At 42.6% G+C, this 20,554-nt stretch overlaps 1 protein-coding gene across 1 annotated transcript in view; it reads right to left on the minus strand.

The window, feature by feature from the left end:
* LOC311614425 (endophilin-A3-like) overlaps nt 1–20,337 on the minus strand; it is a 46,482-nt gene extending 26,145 nt beyond the window's left edge. The window contains exons 1-2 of the mRNA XM_084869262.1: nt 20,064–20,337; nt 6,057–6,180 (exon numbers count right to left, since the gene is read on the minus strand). Coding sequence (XP_084725388.1) covers nt 6,057–6,164 — 108 coding nt within the window. The 5' untranslated portion in view covers nt 6,165–6,180; nt 20,064–20,337. The remainder of the gene's footprint in view (nt 1–6,056; nt 6,181–20,063) is intronic.
* Between the last annotated feature and the right edge of the window lie 217 nt (nt 20,338–20,554).

Raw genomic sequence — 20,554 nt, forward strand, 5'->3', positions numbered from 1 at the left:
CACCAATGTCCCATGCAGGATTCGTGGCTATGTCTCCCTGCCCTGCTTTCCTCCTCAGGCACCTTAAACCTGTGCCTCTCTCCCAACTACAAAGCCCCAGGTGAGTGTTTCCAATAGAAAAGTCCTGTGTTCTGGGTTTAGAGAATAAAAGCAAAGACAAAACCAAACCAAAACAATGAAACTGCATTTTTGTCTCCCCCCAGGACCATGCTATTTGGCCCTCTTTTCAGGGGACAGCCTTTTGAAGCTTTTGCCTTTGGTCCAGTTTCCCCAGCAGCCAGCTGCCCTGTGGCTTTTCCTTTATGTACTTGGACGTTACCCACCTCCTGAAGGGACACAGCTTTGGTACAACACTGCTTTCTCCTGACCCTGTTGACACACTGGGTTGCTGTCCCTGGAAAGTCCACTTCCGAGTTCTTGACATTCTCATCTGCCCTTCCTAGTTGTAAATGGTTTGCTCAGCTGCATCTAATTTGTTAATACAAGTGGATGTTCTTGGATTTAGTTGTATTTTCAATTGGTCTCAGGATAATAATCACAATACTGCTTAATCGGACACCATTTATTTATTTATTTATTTATTTATTTATTTATTTACCACTTTCTGATCCTTGATGTTCAAAGCAGCCAGAGTGATTTCCATACAGCTTGCAAATGCACAGGGCATGCTCCCTGCAGGCTACCACCTGGAGTCTGCCAGCCCTTCACAGAACTCTTTAGTGAAGTCCCCACTGACCAACTCTAGTTTCACCTTTGCCCATACTGCTGTTACCAGTCACAGCAGGATTTGTGGACTGTCCTCCATTCTTTGTGGACTATCCCCCACTAGATGCCAGTTCCCAAGGACAGAGGACTGTGCATTTATAGCACATGAAACAGTTGGGCTTAACAGTATCCACAGCTTCGGTCTTTATATATGTCCATTATGCTCACCCATGGCTGCTGACCCTCCATCCAACCTGATCCATGTTCTCATCCCTACAGCTTCCCTCAGCCCACCCACTCAAGGAACCTGGCCAAAGAGGTGGCAAAAGGACGTTCACAGGAACCCAACCTCTCTGCCCCTCAACCACACTATTCCCCACCCTGGCAGCACACTATTCCCCATAATCCAAAAACTATCACCTCATTTAAGGTCTTCTATGCAAAGGAAAAACTTAGGGAGGGGGTACACTAACCACATCTCAACCTCAGAACGTGGACTTCTATTGAGACAAACCCTCTGGAAATGCTTGTATTGCAGCTAGTTCTCACCACTGAAAATATACAGCACCATCTCCTGTAGCATCCACGCTACCTCCAGGACTGTTTGGGTAGGGGGAAGAGGAGAGGAGTGCTTTATTTTTGATAAAATCAAAGAGCAAAATAATCCCTAAAATGGAAAAGAGGCTTAAACAGCAGAGGGTCTCAGGGGTGTGAGTGGGTTGTTGGAGGCAGGACTCTAAAGATGAACTGATTTTGGGGTCCAAAGCACCAAGGAGTTTCTCCTAGATACAAAAGTGCGTTCATTTGCAGCAGGAAGTGCCTAGGGGGTGGGGAGATGCACTCTGGATGGAGATAGAAGAGCCCTGGCCAGCACATCTCAGACAGACACAGAATCCCAATCCCTCCTGTACTTTGACTGGGCCTCCTCTCTTCCAAACCCTGGGAAGGACACAGTGTGCCCAGCTATAGTGGGAATATCCCAGGCAAAGGCATGAAAGAGTGAGTAAAGTTAGGCTGTGCAGACAGAGGCCTCATCTCAGGGCACCAGAGTGAATGTTTGGACTTTTTGAAAATCCTCATCTGACGATATTTTAAGAGAGAGAGAGAGAGAGAGCAAGGGAAGGGGGAGAAGAAGAGAGATATTGAGAGTGACATCAATATGAGAGAGAGAAAAGAAATCAGATGCCTCCTACATCCCCATATGTGCTGGGATGAAACATGCAAAACTGGAACCACAAAGTTAAGTAGTCTTTCTTTCAAGGCCTTGGACAGCAATGCACTATAAGCCAATATTTATTAAAGCGTAATTTTCTGTTATTATGCTCTCCCTCCAAAAGCACAGAAAGATTCAAACAATATCTGTTAACTCCAAACAATAGCTGTTAACTCTGTGATGATATATCATAATTGTGCTTGACAATCATCCCTAGAAGTGAAAATAGAAAATGAAATAAAAGAATTAAGGTACTAGAGAAAAATATCTCTACTAAAAAATCATACACCAGACAGTACAGTAAGCAATTTACAGGTTGGTGGATTAGAAAATAAAAGAATTCATAAAAGCATAATTCAATAAAAAAAAATCTCTTCAGCTATAAATGTATCAGGTAGTAGTTCTGGAGATGTCCTTCAATCCTTACTTGTACTGGAAACACATGAGAAATATAGTACACTATATGCTCCATTAAAAGGTTTAAGGTAAAAAAATAAAAAAAAATAGGTCCCAAACAGTCACCTTTAGTGTTATTTTAAGTGAATAAAATAAAATATTCCTGCACATTTAACACTCTTCTCCAGTGTGAACTTTCAGCTGTTTAATAAGACTAGATTTTTGGTTTAAGAGCTTCCCACATTCATTACGATTTGTATGGCTTCTCTCTAGTGTGAACTCTCTTGTGTTTAATTAATGTATTTCTTTGACTGAAAAACTTTCCACATTCAGTACACTCATATGGCTTCTCTCCTGTGTGAATTCTCTGGTGTGTAATAAGATTTGATTTTTGGCTAAAAGACTTCCCACATTCAGTACACCCATATGGCTTCTCTCCGGTGTGAACTCTTCGGTGTTTAAAGAGTGTACTTCTATCAATGAAGGACTTTCCACATTCATTACACTTATATGGCTTCTCTCCAGTGTGGACTCTCAGATGTCTAATAAGGTCAGATTTCCAGATAAAAGACTTCCCACATTCAGTACAATCATTTGGATTCTCTCCACTGTGGATTTTCCCGTGTATAGTAAGGTGAGATTTTTGGCTAAAAGACTTCCCACATTCAGTACACTCATACGGCTTCTCTCCAGTGTGAACTCTCTTGTGTGTAATCAGAATTGATTTTCGGCTAAAAGACTTCCCACATTCACTACACTCATATGGTTTCTCTCCAGTGTGAATTCTTTGGTGTTTAACGAGTTTACTTCTTTCACTGAAGGACTTCCCACATTCAGTACACTCATATGGCTTTTCTCCAGTGTGGACTTTCCAATGTATAATAAGGTGAGATTTTTGTCTAAAAGACTTCTCACATTCAGTACACTCATATGGCTTCTCTCCAGTGTGTACTCTCTGGTGTTTAATGAGTGCACTTCCGTAACTAAAGAACTTCCCACATTCAGTACACTCATATGGCTTCTCTCCAGTGTGAACTCTCTTGTGTGCAATAAGAATTGATTTTTGGCTAAAAGACTTCCCACATTCAGTACACCCATATGGCTTCTCTCCAGTGTGAACTCTCCAGTGTCTAAAGAGTGTGCTTCTAACACTGAACGACTTTCCACATTCATTACACTCATATGGCTTCTCTCCAGTGTGGACACTCAGATGTGCAATAAGGTCAGATTTTCGGATAAAAGACTTCCCACATTCAGTACAGTCGTATGGCTTCTCTCCAATGTGGACATTTCCATGCATAGTAAGGTGAGATTTTTGGCTAAATAACTTCCCACATTCAGTACACTCATAAGGCTTCTCTCCAGTGTGTACTCTCTGGTGTTTAATGAGTGTGCTTCCGTAACTGAAGAACTTCCCACATTCAGTACACTCATATGGCTTCTCTCCAGTGTGAACTCTCTTGTGTGCAATAAGAATTGATGTTTGGCTAAAAGACTTCCCACATTCAGTACACCCATATGGTTTCTCTCCGGTGTGAACTCTCCGGTGTCTAAAGAGTGCACTTCTAACACTGAAGGACTTTCCACATTCATTACACTCATATGGCTTCTCTCCAGTGTGGACTCTCTTGTGTGCAATAAGAATTGATTTTTGGCTAAAAGACTTCCCACATTCAGTACACCCATATGGCTTCTCTCCAGTGTGAACTCTTTGGTGTCTAATGAGTTTCCTTCTTTCTCTGAAGAACTTCCCACATTCAGTACACTCATATGGCTTTTCTCCAGTGTGGACTTTCCGATGTATAATAAGGTGAGATTTTTGGCTAAATGTCTTTCCACACTCAGTACACTCATATGGCTTCTCTCCATTGTGAACTCTCTGGTGTTTAAAGAGTGCACTTCTATCACTGAAGGACTTCCCACATATAGTACACTCATACTGCTTCTCTCCAGTATGAATTCTCTGATGTTTAATAAGGTTACATTTTTGGATAAAAGACTTCCCATATTCAGTATGCTCATATGGCTTCTCTCCAGTGTGAAGTCTGAGGTGTACAGTGAGGTGAGCTCTTCGACGGAAGGAAACCCCACATTTACTACACTCATACATCTCTTTTCCAGGATAAACTCTCTTATGTCTAATGACGTTAAAGAATCGTCTAAATACTTTCCTACATTTCTTATACTCATAAATCACTTCTCCAGAAAATTCACCTTGACATTGAACAACTTTCAGGATGTGGCTTGCAGCATTTTCACAGTCATTCAACTGGTGATCACTTTTACAATCAGGAAATGCCTGTGAAACCTCACTATCACAGTGTAGCTCCTCAATGTTGAGAGTGGCCTGGTACTGGTGAAGTTCCAAGATGCATTGTAAATCTTCCCCAACCTCTCTGTTAGTTGAAGGCACCATTGATAGGTAGAAGCTGTACCTGCTCTTATAGGATACCCAGTCCATAGCTTGTTTCCAGGCCTCCTCTTCACATTCATTCCTCTGGTGCTGGTGAGGGTATGCACTGAAACATAAGTCTCCAACACATGTATCACTACAGAAGGCTTTCTGCTCAAGGTATGTTGAATGTGAACCAGTTAGGTGAAAAATATGTTGTAACACAGAGAAACACTGCTTACACAGAGGGGTCCTCTGGGTGGCTGGAGCTGTCTTAGAAGCCCTGTCCTGTGACTCTCCTTGTATAGATACGCTATGCTTAGAACAGGTCTCCTCATCATCCATTTTATGACAGCGACCTGAAAAGTGAGAAATGGTGAAAAAATGAATATTGACTGTGTGACAGGGGGAAGTCTCATTGTAAAAGTGTGTTACACATTACACGTTGGTTCCATGAAATTATTCGATTATAAAAGATGTGCAGGAAGAATGAATAAGAGGCCCTTGTAAAAAAAAACAAAAAACAAAAACCAAAAATCAAAAAACAGGCTCTCTTGACTTTTTTGGGCTAATGAAGATTCCAAGAGAAGGAGACCTCAACAGACGTATGATACAAACATGCGAAGCGCCACATGGATTAGAATATGGATCTCCAGCTCATCCTTTACCTAACAGCATTCACCATGACTTATCTGTTGGGGACCGAGAGAGATGGGAAAGAGGTTGGTCCCATCTTACTTCAAGTAAATATCAATAAAGGAGTAGTAAGTTTTGAAAATTCTTTAGCACATATGTAAGTGCAATTCATAACACATGTGCAAGCCAATGTTGCAGAATACTGCAGAGGCACCAGTGCAGAGAAAGAGGTGATGAAGTAGTGAGCAGTCAGCACTGGGTCTGAGCCGCACAGCTTGCTATAGTATTCAGGGAAGAAAATATTACAGCATTTGAATGGGGGCCTTACAAGAACAGCCCATTGTTCATGTTGATAAAACTGTAACATGGCAGAAGCTGCCACAAAGAACCCTTACCTAGAGAAAGAGTGTTGAAGTTGAAGCCATGCATGTGGACACTGTTAGTTTCCCTTGAAGAGAAAGTCCAAACTGAGCCCCATTAAGCTGACTGCAAGACGCCTGACTCCCTAACACTTAATGTACTTTTTGAGATAACAGGTATTATAGATGATCTTGGAGTCCTTTGACTAGGCTGGCAGCCACAGCACATTTGACAGGACAGTGGAGGAAATTAGCAGAGGCAATGTTCTGGCTGTGGGAGAGAGAAAGCTATGCCTGAGGAATAAAGGAAGAGAGATCATCACCTCAGGACACTGGGAAAACATGAAGATCTTACCTTCAGATGATACAAGTGCAAACACTTCCAGCATGACATTGCAGTACAGACGTCTCTGAGCCTCATCAAGGAGCCCCCATTCCTCCTGAGAGAAGGTAATGGCCACATCCTCAAAGTTCACATCCTGTCATAATGGGGACAGTACAACTCATAATCAGAGTCACTCCCAATATTATTAGTCTATCCTACTACCTACCCTCCAAATCCATCTGCTCTTTCCACTCTTCACATTTGAGAAAATGTCAGGCCTTCATTCCATGAAAGGAACTGTCATATTCGTGCTGATATTTTTCTTCCAATAACAATTAAGGCAGTTGAGTAGATAGAAGATACCTGAGCTCGGGCTCTCCAATGTATGCCACACTGCCTCTTATCGATAGATTGGGTATCAAAAGCATAGGTTAGTGAGGGATATTGGCCATAAAGACAGAGGGAGTGATTTGATACTGTTTTCTCAAGAAATAGCATTGTAGTCCCTCAGATTATTCCTCTAAGACACTAAAAACATGGCATCACACGCCACCCTTTTGTTCCCAATCCCAATTGGTGAGGCCATTGCTTTGTACTACCTGCTGCACATAGTTTCTTGAACAACACATATCTCCCACAGCTTCCTTCCCAGAGGCACCATTTCAATGGAAATGCAAATATGCTGTGTTGTGGATAAATTTTTTTCCTAATAACCTTCTTTTCCAAAATTATAGTTCACCACCTCCAAAATCTAGTTCTCTCTTACCTTATTGTTACATCTAGGAACCACTGAAATGGACTCTTTCTTTAGTCACTCATGTCAATGTCATGGTGCTGTGGCCATGAATTCACATTCCCTCTCTGAGTGCACATCACTCTTTCTACCACATCTCTCTAAAACCTGCACTTCCACAGCCCCAGCCCCTATCACCATCTCCTGGCCTTTTACTTATTAGTCAGCATGTCTGGTACAGAGGATGATTGACATATTGAATCAGGATCAAGCACTGCCCAGACTATGATAGTCCACAATCATAGACACAGCCTTGATTCCTGCTATGTAGGCCTCTCTCCATGACTGTTTATTTCTTTCAACCTCAACTATTAAGAACAACAATCAGATCTCAAATATCTATAGCCCACCTACTCTTATGCTGCAGTTGATGTTCATTCATTAGTCACAGCCAACAACTCTTACTTAACCTTCACTCAAGTCCCAGCCCAGATGGCCCCCTGAACCATTCCCAGTGAGTCTCACAGATGACCACTCAAGTCCTCTAGCTAATCCACAACACTGACCGCAACTTCCCATAGCCAGGGCACAACAAGAGTCACAAGAAAAGCCTGGTGAAAGTTTTGAAAAGTTGATATTTACTCCCCTTAGTCTCATCTTGTTTAAATTACTCTTTGACCTTGACTAAAGCTTTGGCCACTGCTAAATGATTATCTTTTATCCACATTACATGACAATTTCTGTCCCTGTGCTGTGTTGTGACACCCACTTCTCACAAACAGTGGCCCCAGGAAGAAAGTTAGTCCTCAGGCTCACACTTTGCCTTCTGAACTACTACTCTCATTACCAACCTAACCATGATTCCCTGTATTAAAGTGATACACTGTCCTAAATGATATATCTCATTTTGTTGAGCATAGACCCATGCACTGGTGTTGTGGGCTGGATCCACCGTAGATATTTGCAGGAGGCAACCAATACCTATTTTTTGCTCATCCCTGTTGCTCTGTCTCTCACTCCTCCTCCCCCATCTTTTATATATCTAACATCAATAAAAATATACATATATTTTTTAAAAATATATTTTATTGATTTTTCACAGAAAGGAGGGGAGAGGGATAGAGAGCTAGAAACATCAATGAGAGAGATACATCGAACAGCTGCCTTCTGCACACCCCCCTCCGGGGATGAGCCCGCAACCAAAGTACACATGCCCTCGAGCGGAATCGAACCTGGGACCTTTCAGTCTACAGGCCGATGCTCTATCCACTGAGCCAAACCGGTTTCGGCTATATATATGTATTTTTATAGACATACCCTGCAGATTCCTGATTCAACTCTCTTTACTCTTTGCACATTCTGGAACCTATGTGTGCAGGACTTCATACTGACTACATTGGTTGTCAGAAACAAGGTCCACATCATGAACCCCTACTTCTGGCCTTGGAATTCTCGGCTTAGTGTCTGTTCAAAGTGCCCAGGTCCAAGGAATACAAGAGCAGCGATAGTCCCACAGCCCTACTATCTCACGGGCCACAAGTGTGTGAGGTGCTGAAATAAGTTCCACAAACCCGTATCCATAATCAATTCTACATTTACAGAATTTTGTGAAAAGATTATGGTCTGTTGAGAGCCAGGCAACCACCAGGCTCTATGTGTTCAGGGTGCTCAGTGCCCTTGCCCAACCCAGAGGTTAGGTGAACTCTAGGTGCCTGTATGATCTCAGTCCTCAGTGCTCACTCTTCCAGTTCCCTTATCATTTACAGGACTTCCCCTTCCTGCCAACAGCAGCTGTCCTGTCTTCTAGTCTATTCTTCCACTGAGCAATGTTAGGAAAAGCTTGAACCCTACCTCATAAAATGTCCCTCGTTTTTCCCCCCCACAACCATCTATGGTCCCAGTGTTCTGCGAGTGAAAGCAAAACTCCTCATGCAAAACCACACCTCATCTCATTGTTGCCTTTACACCCAGAACAGGCCAGGGTTTTCCAATCCTCCCTGCACAGTGTCACCATCACGTCCTTACTAAGTGGCACTGTGCCTACCACCCGCTTCCCCATCACCCATGTGTCACCATCCTTAGCGTTGGACCTGTGAGGCCCGCTCCCCAGGTTGGAGGGTTCCTTGGGGTCAGGCTGCTGGAACGTGGTGAGCAGAGAGGAACTGGGAAGCACAGAGATGCCAATCTCGAGCTGTTGGTGTCCTGGTGCCTCAGACACACCCTGCACCACAGGAAGCTGACCCCAGGCCTCCTCTACTCCCGACTAGTGCCCTAAAGTCTCAGAATCTGTGAAGAAAAACCTAAAATGTAAAAATCGCTAACTGGAGGAGGAAGGCAGAAGTCCCGCCCTAACTGGATGAGCACATCATAATTCCCTTTGGCTCCACCCATACTTGTGCAGTTCTTTCTGGGTAATGTAGTTTTCTAAACAGCCGAGCCTAGCTAGAAACCCAACCAATGAATTAGGTGAATACAAGTGTTGTGGCAGAGTGAGTGATGGCTGGTGAGGGACAAGATGTGACCATAGGCTTGGCTAACTGCCAAAGACAAACAGATCTCTTAAGGGAAGACGGTAGTAGGACTGAAAGTGATCTACCAAGGATATACACACGAGGAAACTGGAGACATTAGTGATAGCATCAGTGATGTAAACTAAAACACGTTTACTTTTTTTAAATAATGAAATCCAGCTGGTGTGTCTCAATGGTTGTACATTAACCTATGAACCAGGAAGTCCTGGTTCTTTCCCTGTTCAGGGCATAACATGGGTTGGAGGCTCAATTCCCTGTGTGGGGGTGGAGTCGTGCAGGAGGCAGCTAATCAATGATTCTCTCTCATCATTCATGTTTTTAGCTCTCCCTCCCACTCTATAAAATCAATGAAAAAATTTAATACTGTACATACATACATGCATAGCCCATGGACATAGACAATAATGTGGTGAGGGCCTACAAGAGATGGCAGCAGGGTAGAGGGGGAAAAGGAGGGAGTGGTATGGGGAAAACTGGGAAGATCTGTAATAGAGTGAACAACTACAACAAAAAAACAGTGTGCACTGTCAGTGTGGCTCAGTGGTGGTGCATGTACCTAGGAACCACGTTATCATTGGTTCCATATCAGGTAGAGGCACATGCCCTGGTTGGCAGCTCCATTTTAGGAGGGGGAATGCAGGAGGCAGTTGTTCAATGATTCTTCTTATCATTGATGTTTCTCCCACTCCCTTTCTCTCTAAAAATTCAATAAAATATTTTAAAAATGAATAGTGTTAAGATTGATTTGATTCACCAAGATCAAAGTGAGTGTGGGCCATCACATTTTCTCCCAAGGCTTGTAAACAAAGTCATGTCATGACCTGTCTTTATAGAGGATGTCCCAGGCATAACCAGCCTAAAACAGGTGTGCTTCAGGTTTGCCTAAGGTATGTGAGTTCTTGACTTCATACAGAAAAGATTTCACAACAGGAGTTCAGAAGATTTTGAGGGTACACTTATTAAAGCTGGGATGATGAAAGAAATTAGATTTCTTAGATGCTGAATTATCTGCCTATAGTATAAATCATTAACTCATTTTAAAAATAGGCAAAATTTTCTGACCAAACTTTTCAACCAAAGAGATAAAGGCAGTGTAAAAAAATGCAGAAAGAAATGTTCACCATAAAAATGTGTTAGGGGGCCAAAACTGGTTTGGCTCATGGATAAGCATCGGAGTGCAGACTGAAAGGTCCCAGGTTCGATTCCGGTCAAGGGTATGTACCTTGGTTACGGGCACATCACCAGTAGGGGGGTATGCAAAAGGCAGCTGATTGAGGTTTCTAACTCTCTATGTCTCTCTTCCTCTCTGTAAAAAAAAAAAATCAGTAATATATATATACACAATATATATATATATATATATATATATATATATATATATATATAAAATGTATTAGGGGAATGGATTCAAAACACAACAAGTTAACACTATGCTGATTTTCAGGCCTGCAATTTAAAAATATTAAATAATGCATGAGCTCACAGGGATAAAAAAACTAAAATTTTCATCTATGTGGGTATCTAGAAAGGCAAAGGGAATAACCATTTCAGTTACACTTCTGCATGTCTTAAAAAGCAAAACCCTCACCTACACTACAACAGTTAGATAAGTAAAACATACATTTATATAAAGAACTAAACCCAATATTCCCTGAAAATTTGTTTATAATACCCCAAACCTGGAGATAAAAAAAACACAAAACCCCACCATAGTCAGATCAAAAGATAAAGTGGTTATTGACAGAACACAATACTACTCAGCAAGAAAGAATAATAAACTTTTCACATAAGAATCAGTGTTCAGCCAAAACTGGTTTGGCTCAGTGAATAGAGCATCGGCCTGAGGACTGAAAGGTCCCAGGTTTGATTCTGGTCAAGAGCATGTACTTTGGTTGCAGGCACATCACCAGTAGGGGCTATGCAGGAGGCAGCTGATTGATGTTTCTCTCTCATCGATGTTTCTAACTCTATCCCTCTCTCTTCCTCTCTGTAAAATATCAATAATATATATATATATATATATATATATATATATATATATATGTAAAAGAATTAGTGTTCAATAGTAAAATAACTGTAGCATGAAATAATTCAATATTTGTTAAGGCATGCACAAATTATAGTGTTTAATATTATGAAAAATATAAACTAATCTATTCACGAAAGGAAAATGAGTGATTGCATTTAGAACTGGGGAAGGCAGAAAGAAGGGCAGGAGGTAAATTTAGGGTGTAGTAAAGTAGGTTTAGAGTTGTTGGTATGGAAATTAATACAATAGTTAGTAAATAATAACACAAGTTTAATCTCTTCCCTGGCCATTGCACTTCAGTTTGTTGGGCAGCATCCCTTGCCCTAAAAGCCCACTGGTTTCAGTCCAGGTCAGAGGACACATCTACCTGGATGCCCTGAGTCATGCATACTTTCTCTCAATTCCTGAGTTAGCAAATGCAAAAGAAGCCAATATTGGACAAAGAGAGATTTTCTGCCATTATTATGTGCCTTCCAAAGCACAGAAAGTTTGAGACCCCACAAATGCTGAGTCATATTAATGTAATCTCTAAAAGGAAACATTAAGAATTAAGGTAGGTGCTTATACAGCTACTACCTAAGGCAATGGAAACTGAGGAGAAAATAGACAAATGGGAATACATCAAAATAAAAAAGTTTCTACATAAAAACGAAACCATCAACAAAACAACAAGAAAGCCTTAGCTGGTTTGGCTCAGTGGATGGTGTCAGCCTGCGAACTGAAGGGCCCTGGGTTCAATTCCAGTCAAGGGTACATTACCAGGTTGGGTAGGCAGCAGATCAATGATACTCTTGTCATTGATGTTTCTCTCTCTTAATCCCTCTCCCTTCCTCTCTGAAATCAATAAAAAAACAAACAAAAAAACAAAAACAAAAACAAAACAAACAAAAAAAACCAAGAAAGCCCACTGCATGGAAGAACATATTTACCAATGTTATCTCTGATAAGGGCCCAATCTCCAATGTTTATAGGGAATACATACAACTTAACAAAAGGAAGATAAACAATCCAATCAAAAACTGGGCAAAGAACCTAAATAGACACTCTCCAAAGAGGACATACAGAAGGCCAAGGGACATAAGCAAACATGCTCAAAGTCACTAATTATCCAAGAGATGAAAATCAAAATGAAAATGAGGTACCATCTCACAACTATCAGAATAGTTATCATCAACAAATCAACAAACAACAAGTGCCGGTGAGAACACAGAGAAAAAGGAACCCTCTTGCATTGCCGGTGGGAATGCACAATGTTGCAGATGCTTTGGAGAACAGCATGGAGTTTCCTCAAAAAGTTAGAAAAGGAACAACCACTTGACTCAGTGATCCCACTTCTAGGACTATATCCCAAGAAACCAGAAACACCAATCAGAAAGGATATATGCACCCCTTTGTTCATAGCAGCACAATTTACCATAGCTAAGATTCTGAAACCTCCTAAGTGCCCATAAACAAATGAGTGAATTAGAAAATTGTGGAACATCTACACAATGAAATACTACACCGCTGCAAAAAATAAAGAATTCTTACCATTTGCAAAAGCATGGATGGAACTGGAGAGCATTATGCTAAGAGAAATAAGCCAATCAGAGAAAGATAAATATCACATAATCTTACTCATTTGTGAAATATAATGAACAATATACACTGATGAATAAAAATAGAACCAAATTCATAGAAGCATCAAACAGACTGTCTAACCTGTGAGGGAAGACAGGAGTGGTGGGGGAGGTGGTAAGAGATCAACCAAAGGACTTGCACGCATGCATATGAGCATAACCAATGTACACAGACAGTAGGGGCCTGGGGTGGCCAGGGAGAGGTCAATGGGGGGAAAAGGAAACTTAAGTAATACTTTAAACGGTAAAGAACTTTTTAAAAAAGTTAAAAAAAAAATAGAATTAAGGTGTTCAGGGTGCTCAGTGGATTGGAGCATCCTCCTGTAACCCCCCCCCCCCCCCCAAATATTGATGTCTTGTTTGATTTATGCTAAGGGCACTTAACTAACTAGTTTGTAAATTAAATTCTGTTCACAAAGCAAAGAGGAGGCAATTGATCCATGTTTCCTTTTCCTAAAGATGCTTCTTTTTTATTTTATTTAAAAAAACATATTTTATTGATTTTTTTACAGAGTGGAATAGAGAGGGAGAGAGAGTTAGAAAGATCGATGAGAGAGAATCATCGATCAGCTGCCTCCTGCACACCTCCTACTGGGGATATGCCCACAACCAAGGTACATGCCCTGGAGCAGAATTGAGCCTGGGACTTTTCAGTCCAGAGGCTGATGCTCTAAACCAGTTTTGGCTTTTATTTTCTTTATCTGTCTCTCTCCCTCTCCCTCTCTCTTTCTCTCTGTATCCTCCTTCCCTCCCTCCCTCCCTCCCTCTCTCCCTCCCTCCCTCCCTCCCTCCCTCAAATTAGTAAAAAATTCCCTGGGACAGAATTTAAAAAAATAAGCTGTTTATGTTTCAAGTACATAAGTACATATGTTTAAATCTAAAACTATATGTCTAGAACAGTTGTCAGAATCATCTAAACTCAGTGGAAGCCTGTCTCCTTTCATGTAAGAGGCTAAAAGAATCATATCACTGATTTCTGAAAAGAAAAACAACAAAAAAACACACTATTAATGTCATAGTCACGATCCCCACCTTGTTTTATTTAAGCCCTTAAATCTGTTGGTTGCTGATCAAAGTCATCTCTGTATTTTTTTAACTTAGGTTATTCTTTGAGTGATAAAAATTAACTTTCCCATGGGAGAAGCTGTTTCTGAGGGATTCCAACATAACTTTAGACACTGGAGTGAGCAGAGTCCATGGTGAACTAGAACTGTGCTTTCCCCAGTGAAAACCATGTTTTAATGCCTATAAATATGACACAGGAGGCATGAGTCAGCCAACTTGCAGTCTTTCTTAAAGCAGAGACTCCTTTGGGGGTCACATGGAGGCTGGTGCTGGGATTTAAAAGATGATTTCCTGAGACAGCTTTTAGAAAATGTCCAAGGCTCCTCAGGATCTCACATAGTATTTCATCTATTGCACAACCTGCCCCATTACTGTGTCCTCCAGCCAATATTTTGAAATTCTGTGGAAGCTGACCATCATCACTGTTTCCTTATACATTTTGTCATTTTCCTTTGGAGAACTACCCTTATTGTGAGTAAACTGAAGCACCTTCCAGATGCACCTTTACTCATAAATAAGCAAACATGGATTCTTTATGTGCACTCAGGACTGTGAATTCCCCTCTGGCAATGATTTTTCAGAAGGGGCTGCCCATCAGCTTTTCTGAAGGCAGCCTGGGGCTCAAGGCAAACTGTGAGGCCTCCTGAGGAGAAGGTCAAGTCCTGCCTCAGCGCCCACATGCCAGCCAGAACCCCCTTTTCTAACTTCAGTTGTCCAAAGCAGCCACAGTGACCTCCCTTCACCTCCCAAATGGGGGGAACAGGGGGGAAATCTGCTAGCAGGCTTTCCAACTGGACTCTACCACCTGCTCAGATTTTCTCAGGGAGGCCCCCACTAACCACCACTGGCTTTACCTTATACCCGAGCTCCAGTCACCTCTCATGGCTATGCTGTTCATTGTCTGTGGGCTGTCCTCCACTAGGACACCAGCTTCTAAGGGAAGGGGCCTCTATACCTCTGGAATCTGGAACAGTTGGGGTCAACAGTGTCCATGCCCTTGGTACTTACAGGTCTCACCTCTGCACGCAAATGGCTGCTGCCTCTACATCCAGTCTGATTCAAATTCTCATCCCTAGAGCCTTCCCTCAGCCCACCCACTCAGGGACCGTGCCCCTCTCCAGCCCTGTCCCAGACCCCCACCTCTGCTCCTTCACTCACTCAGCCGCACACTTTGCTCAGAGTTCAGGGTACATCAACTCACTTGAGAAGTATATCTCATCTTTAGTGGAAACATTCCAGGCACAGCCAGGAAAGAGTGTAGAGGGGTGGGCAGTGCAGGCAGTAGACCAGTCTCAGTGCAGCAGGGGGATGCTTACCCAGGAAGGAAAGATCAGGGACACTTTATCTCTCTGGATTAATAAATATCTAGAACATCCTTTAGTGGCCAAACTTGAAGATACTTGTAACCCAGCAGGGGACCACCTGGCTCAGCAGCCTGAAGCCCCACCTGCAGGACAGACAGGGAATCAGCCTCTGCAAAGACAGCTCTCTCCCCTTCTGGGCAGAGCAATGGCTGGAGCACTTCATTACAGTGGACTAGGCTGGCCCTGCCTAGGTCACAGTTTTCTTGGAGCACATGCTGATTCCCAGGTCATGACCCCAGGGACTCCTGCAGCAGAGCTTGCTCCGTTTCCCACTCACCAAGGCCCCAAAGAACAGAGGGGCGACCAGCCTGGACTACGACTAGGGAGGGCCTCAGAGCCATACACATGGCTCAGCACCAGTTCTTTCTGGAAGATTCCCTGGACCCTGTCCTGCTCACAGCCTTGATACCTGAGAGGAATCGGGACACTTCATCCCCCTGAATCTGAAATAGGTCATTGTCCACATCCAGCTGGAAGGTGCAGGGACCAGGAGGGCCTGTCCCGGAGGATAATTCTCCTGGTGCTTTTAGTCACAGAGATCACACTGATGCCATCATCCCCTGGGGGTGAGTGTGCAGCTCAGCCCTGGTTCCCCACCTGCTACACTGATGGCAATGACAGCTCCCATACTGTTCTCTGGGTCATTGCCTGCTCTGCCCTCATGGGAACCCCGGCTGCTGGTCACCACAGGCCCTAGGCTGTGCTGGTGTTCACAAGTGTGTCGACTAATTGGGTGATTAAAACATATATATATTTTAGAGAGTGAGGAAAAAAAAAGATATATATATATATATATATATATATATATATATATATACACACACATATATATACATATATATATATATATATATATATATATATATATAGAGAGAGAGAGAGAGAGAGAGAGAGAGAGAGAGAGAGAGAGATATCCATTATTTTTATACATTTTTGTTTGGTTCTTGACCAGGATGGAACTTGTAACCTTGGCATTATTGAGATGCTTTTTTGACTCACTGTATGGTCAAACATATGTGGAATATTAAGTAAAATAATCCAACAATGTACCTGGGAATAGATAGATACAAAAAATAAAAACAACAAAAAATCATGATGATAGATAGTAGTGTAAGGCTGGAATAGGGTTCATAGGGTTAAATTTTTATCTTTTTCACAATGAATATATTTCAAGTAAGCTCTTTGAAAGGTAGACTGTATTTTTGCATCAGTTATTTTTTTTGTGACAAAAATAAAGCACCGATAGCCTGAGAAACTTGGTTTCAGTGACACAACATGCAGGGAAACACCAAAAGAACATGTTTCCTTTTTTTTTGAACGTACATTTTAAATTAATTCTACTTAAATCAAATTTTTAAAAATGTTTAAACTTGATGTTTCCCAATAATTTTACTCTTATTAAAGTTCTTGGGCATATTTCATATTGCTATATCAGCATATTTGAAATAAAAGATAATGATGTGTTACTGAAATATCTTATCTTGTCCATGTTTAATTCCATCATTTTGGCAGTTTAAACCTCAAATGATCAGAGTATTTACACTGGTGATATTAAAGATGACCAATGTATACTTCACTTAATGCATTACTGAAGGCTTGGACTTAAATAAGAATATCAGAGAATGTTAACAATGCAATGCCCTTTTGGTAGCTTACATTTTCAGAACCAACAATTGGCATTAGGATCCCAATCACTGACTGATCATTGCAAATATGGGAGTCCCAGCAACCCAGTCACACTAGAAAATTACAAGTCTCATAATCTGCATGTATTGTCTTCAATTGATCTCTAGTTTTAAGATATTTCAGGTTCTATGATGCTCAGAATGCTCACTGAGGTAAAAATTATTGTTTCAATTATTCCCGAAGATCACAAATAATAACAGATTTATATGCATACTGTTTAAATTGATTTTTAAAGAGACAGAAAGAGAAAATCACTGATTGGCTGTCTTCTGCAAGGACCCACACTGAGGACTGAGCTGATATGCCCCCTACCCTGTGTGCTCACTGGATTGGAACTGGAAACATTTCTGCACATGAGATCATGTTCAACCAATTGAACCACCCCCAGAGGCCCATTTCGTGCTTTCCATGTGAAAAATATCACACTATGAGGAGAAAAACAGGTTTTTGTGACAAGTTCCTCCTTCAGGGACTTGAGCCATCTGGTGCAGGAATTTGGAAGAACCCCTGGGTGACTACAGGTGGTTGATGGTTTATTACAAACAGAGCAGCCCCAACCTGGCTGGTCAGTGGCAGCATATTTACACACTCAAACAAAAGAGGTCTCATGCCAATTAGTGGTGCTCAAGCTAAATGAACACAAACAGGTTGTATAAGTGTGCTCTAATGCAGTATATGTAGTGCAACTGCTGAGTGATTGTGTCCGCACATAAAAAGGGCATAAGGGGCCTTTGCCATTGTAATATTGCTGTGTCCTTTTCTGTATGCATGGGTATGGCAAGTTGGCCTTGAACCTCCCATTTACTCTGCACAGGGCCCCTATAGCAGACTATCTATGCTATATAATAAAGAGGAAATGTGCAAATTGACTATTCCACAAAGGTGGTGGTGCCCACAGAGGAGGCGGGGGTTTCCATAACAAAGATGGCTGCACCCACAGTGGAGGCGAAGTTTCTGTAATGAGCCTTAAGGAGCAATCAGCAGGGACCTGAGGTTGTGTCCCCACTATCCCCATGGGACTTGACTGGGGACCTCAGGCTGCATCCCCCGCCTTGGTGCCAGGCTGGTGGACCTTAGGCTTTGCCCCCCACCCAGCAGGCCTAGGTGGGGGACCTCAGACCACACTCTGTGCCCAATGGAGATTGACAGGGGTCCTCAGGCTGCACTCCCCTGCCCTAGCACTGGGCCAGGGGACCTGAGGCCATGCCTCCCACTTGGTGGAGCTTGACAGGGGACCTCAGACCACAACTCCCACTCTGGCACCAGGCTGGCGGACCTTAGGCCGTGCCTCCACCCAGCAGAGCTTGACGAGGGACCTCAAGCTGAACCCCACCCCTCCTGCCCTGGCACCAGGTCAGGGGACCTGAGACCACACCCCCACTCTGGCAGGGGGCCAAAGGACCTGAGGTCAAGCCGCCTACCTGGTGGGACTTGGCAGTGGACTTCAGGACATACTCCTCCCACTTCAACTGATAAGGGCGGAGAATATGTGTTTCAGCAATGCAGGAGTGCATGGAAACACAAAAGCATAAGCTTCAAACCATATACTTTAAATCAAATATACTTACATCAAACTTTAATAAACTTTTAAAAATGGACAGTTCCCAATAATTTTATTTTATTATAAGAGTTCTTGAGCATATTTGTACCTACTATATCAGCATATTTAAATAAAATATAATGATGTACTATGATATGTCTTAAAATGTTTATGTTCAGTGCCATTATTTTATTGTAGTAGTGTGCAAATGACAATGATGAGAGTATTTATACCAGGAAGAGTAACAAATATCATAAATCTAGATTTCACTTAATGTATTATTCAATGCTTAAACTTCAAAAAAGGATACTGCAGGATGTAAACAATGCAGATTAAATGTATAAGTATATACATACACACACACACACACACACACACACACACACACATATATATTTTAAATATCTGCAGAGTTCAGAATCAGCTCTTCACTCCAAGACTTGGCACATTCTAGAACCTATGCCCTGTAGGACCTCTTACTCATTACCCTGGTTGCCAAAAGCAAGGTCCACTTCATGTAGGGGTAGTACTAGCCTTAGGATTCTGGGCTTAGTGTCAGCTAAAAGTCCCCAGGTCCAAGGGCTACAATAGCGGCTGATAGTCCCAAAACTCTACCATCTCAGAGGACACAAGTGTGTGAGGCCTGAAATAAGCTCCACAAACCTAATCAATTCTGCATTTGCAGGAATTATGGAATGAAAATGGTCTGTTGAGAGCCTGGAAAGCACCTCCAGGTTCTATGGGCTCAGGCTGCTCAGTGCCCTTGCCCAGCCCTGAGGTCAGGTGCCCTCCAGGTGCCTGTATGATCTCAGGGCTCAATCCTCAGTGCTCACTCTTCCAGTTCCCTTCTCATTTACAGGACTGCCCCTTGCTGTTCACAGCTGCTGTCCTCTGTCTTCTAGTCTGTTCTTCCTCTGAGCAATGTCAGGAAAAGTTAGAATTCTCTCTCAGAAAATGTCCCTCTTTAAAAAAAAAAAAAAAAAAAAAAAAAAAAAAAATATATATATATATATATATATATATATATATATATATATATATATATATATATATATATATATATCACTTTACACAGACAGGAATTGAGAGAGATAGAGAGTTAGAAACATCGAGAGAGAAACATTGATCAGCTGCGTCCTGCATGCTCCCCTACTGGGGATGTGCCCACAACCAAGGGACATACCCTTGACCAGAATCGAACCCAGGACCTTTCAGTGTGAAGGCCGACGCTCTATCCACTGAGCCAAACAAGTTTCGGCAATATCCCCCTTTTTTTTTCACAACCATCTGTGACCCCAAGTTTGAGAATGAAAGTAAAACTCCTCATCACGTTGTTGCCTTAGTTTACACCCACAACGGGCCTGGGTTCCCTAATCCTCCCAGCTCAGTCCCACCACCGCCTCCTCACAAGGTGGCACTGCCGCCTTCCACCCTCTTCCCATCACCCACGTGTCACCAAGAGGGACTCACCATCCTGAGCGCTGAGACCTGGGTGGCAGAACCTGAGAGGCCCGCTCCCCAGGCGGGAGGGTTCCGGGGGTCAGGCTGCGGGGACGCTGTGAGCAGAGAGGTGTCGGGAGGCACGGAGACGCCAATCTCGGGCTGTTGGGGCGCCTCAGACACACCCGGCAAAGCAAGAGCTTTGGGTCCTAAGCCTCCTCCGCCTCCTTCCTCTCAGGACCAGTGTGCTGAAGCTGTGAGTCCCTGAAGAACCCGGAGTTCACAATGTCCGCCAGGAGGAGGAAGGCGGAAGTTCCGCCCTAACAGGAAGCACTGAAACAAAAGTGCCCTTTAGCCCCGCCTACGTGGTCGCATTTCTTTCTGGGTAATGTAGTTTTCTCAAATGCCAAGGAGAGCTAGCATCCCAGCCAATTAAGTAGGTGAATAAAGGTGATGTGCTTAAGCAAGTGGTCCTGGGGAAGGACAAGATGGGGCCAGAGGCCTGGTTAACCGGAACAGAC

The sequence above is a fragment of the Pipistrellus hanaki genome, assembly GCF_964339955.1.
Source record: "Pipistrellus hanaki genome assembly, chromosome: 21".
Classification (NCBI taxonomy): domain Eukaryota; kingdom Metazoa; phylum Chordata; class Mammalia; order Chiroptera; family Vespertilionidae; genus Pipistrellus; species Pipistrellus hanaki.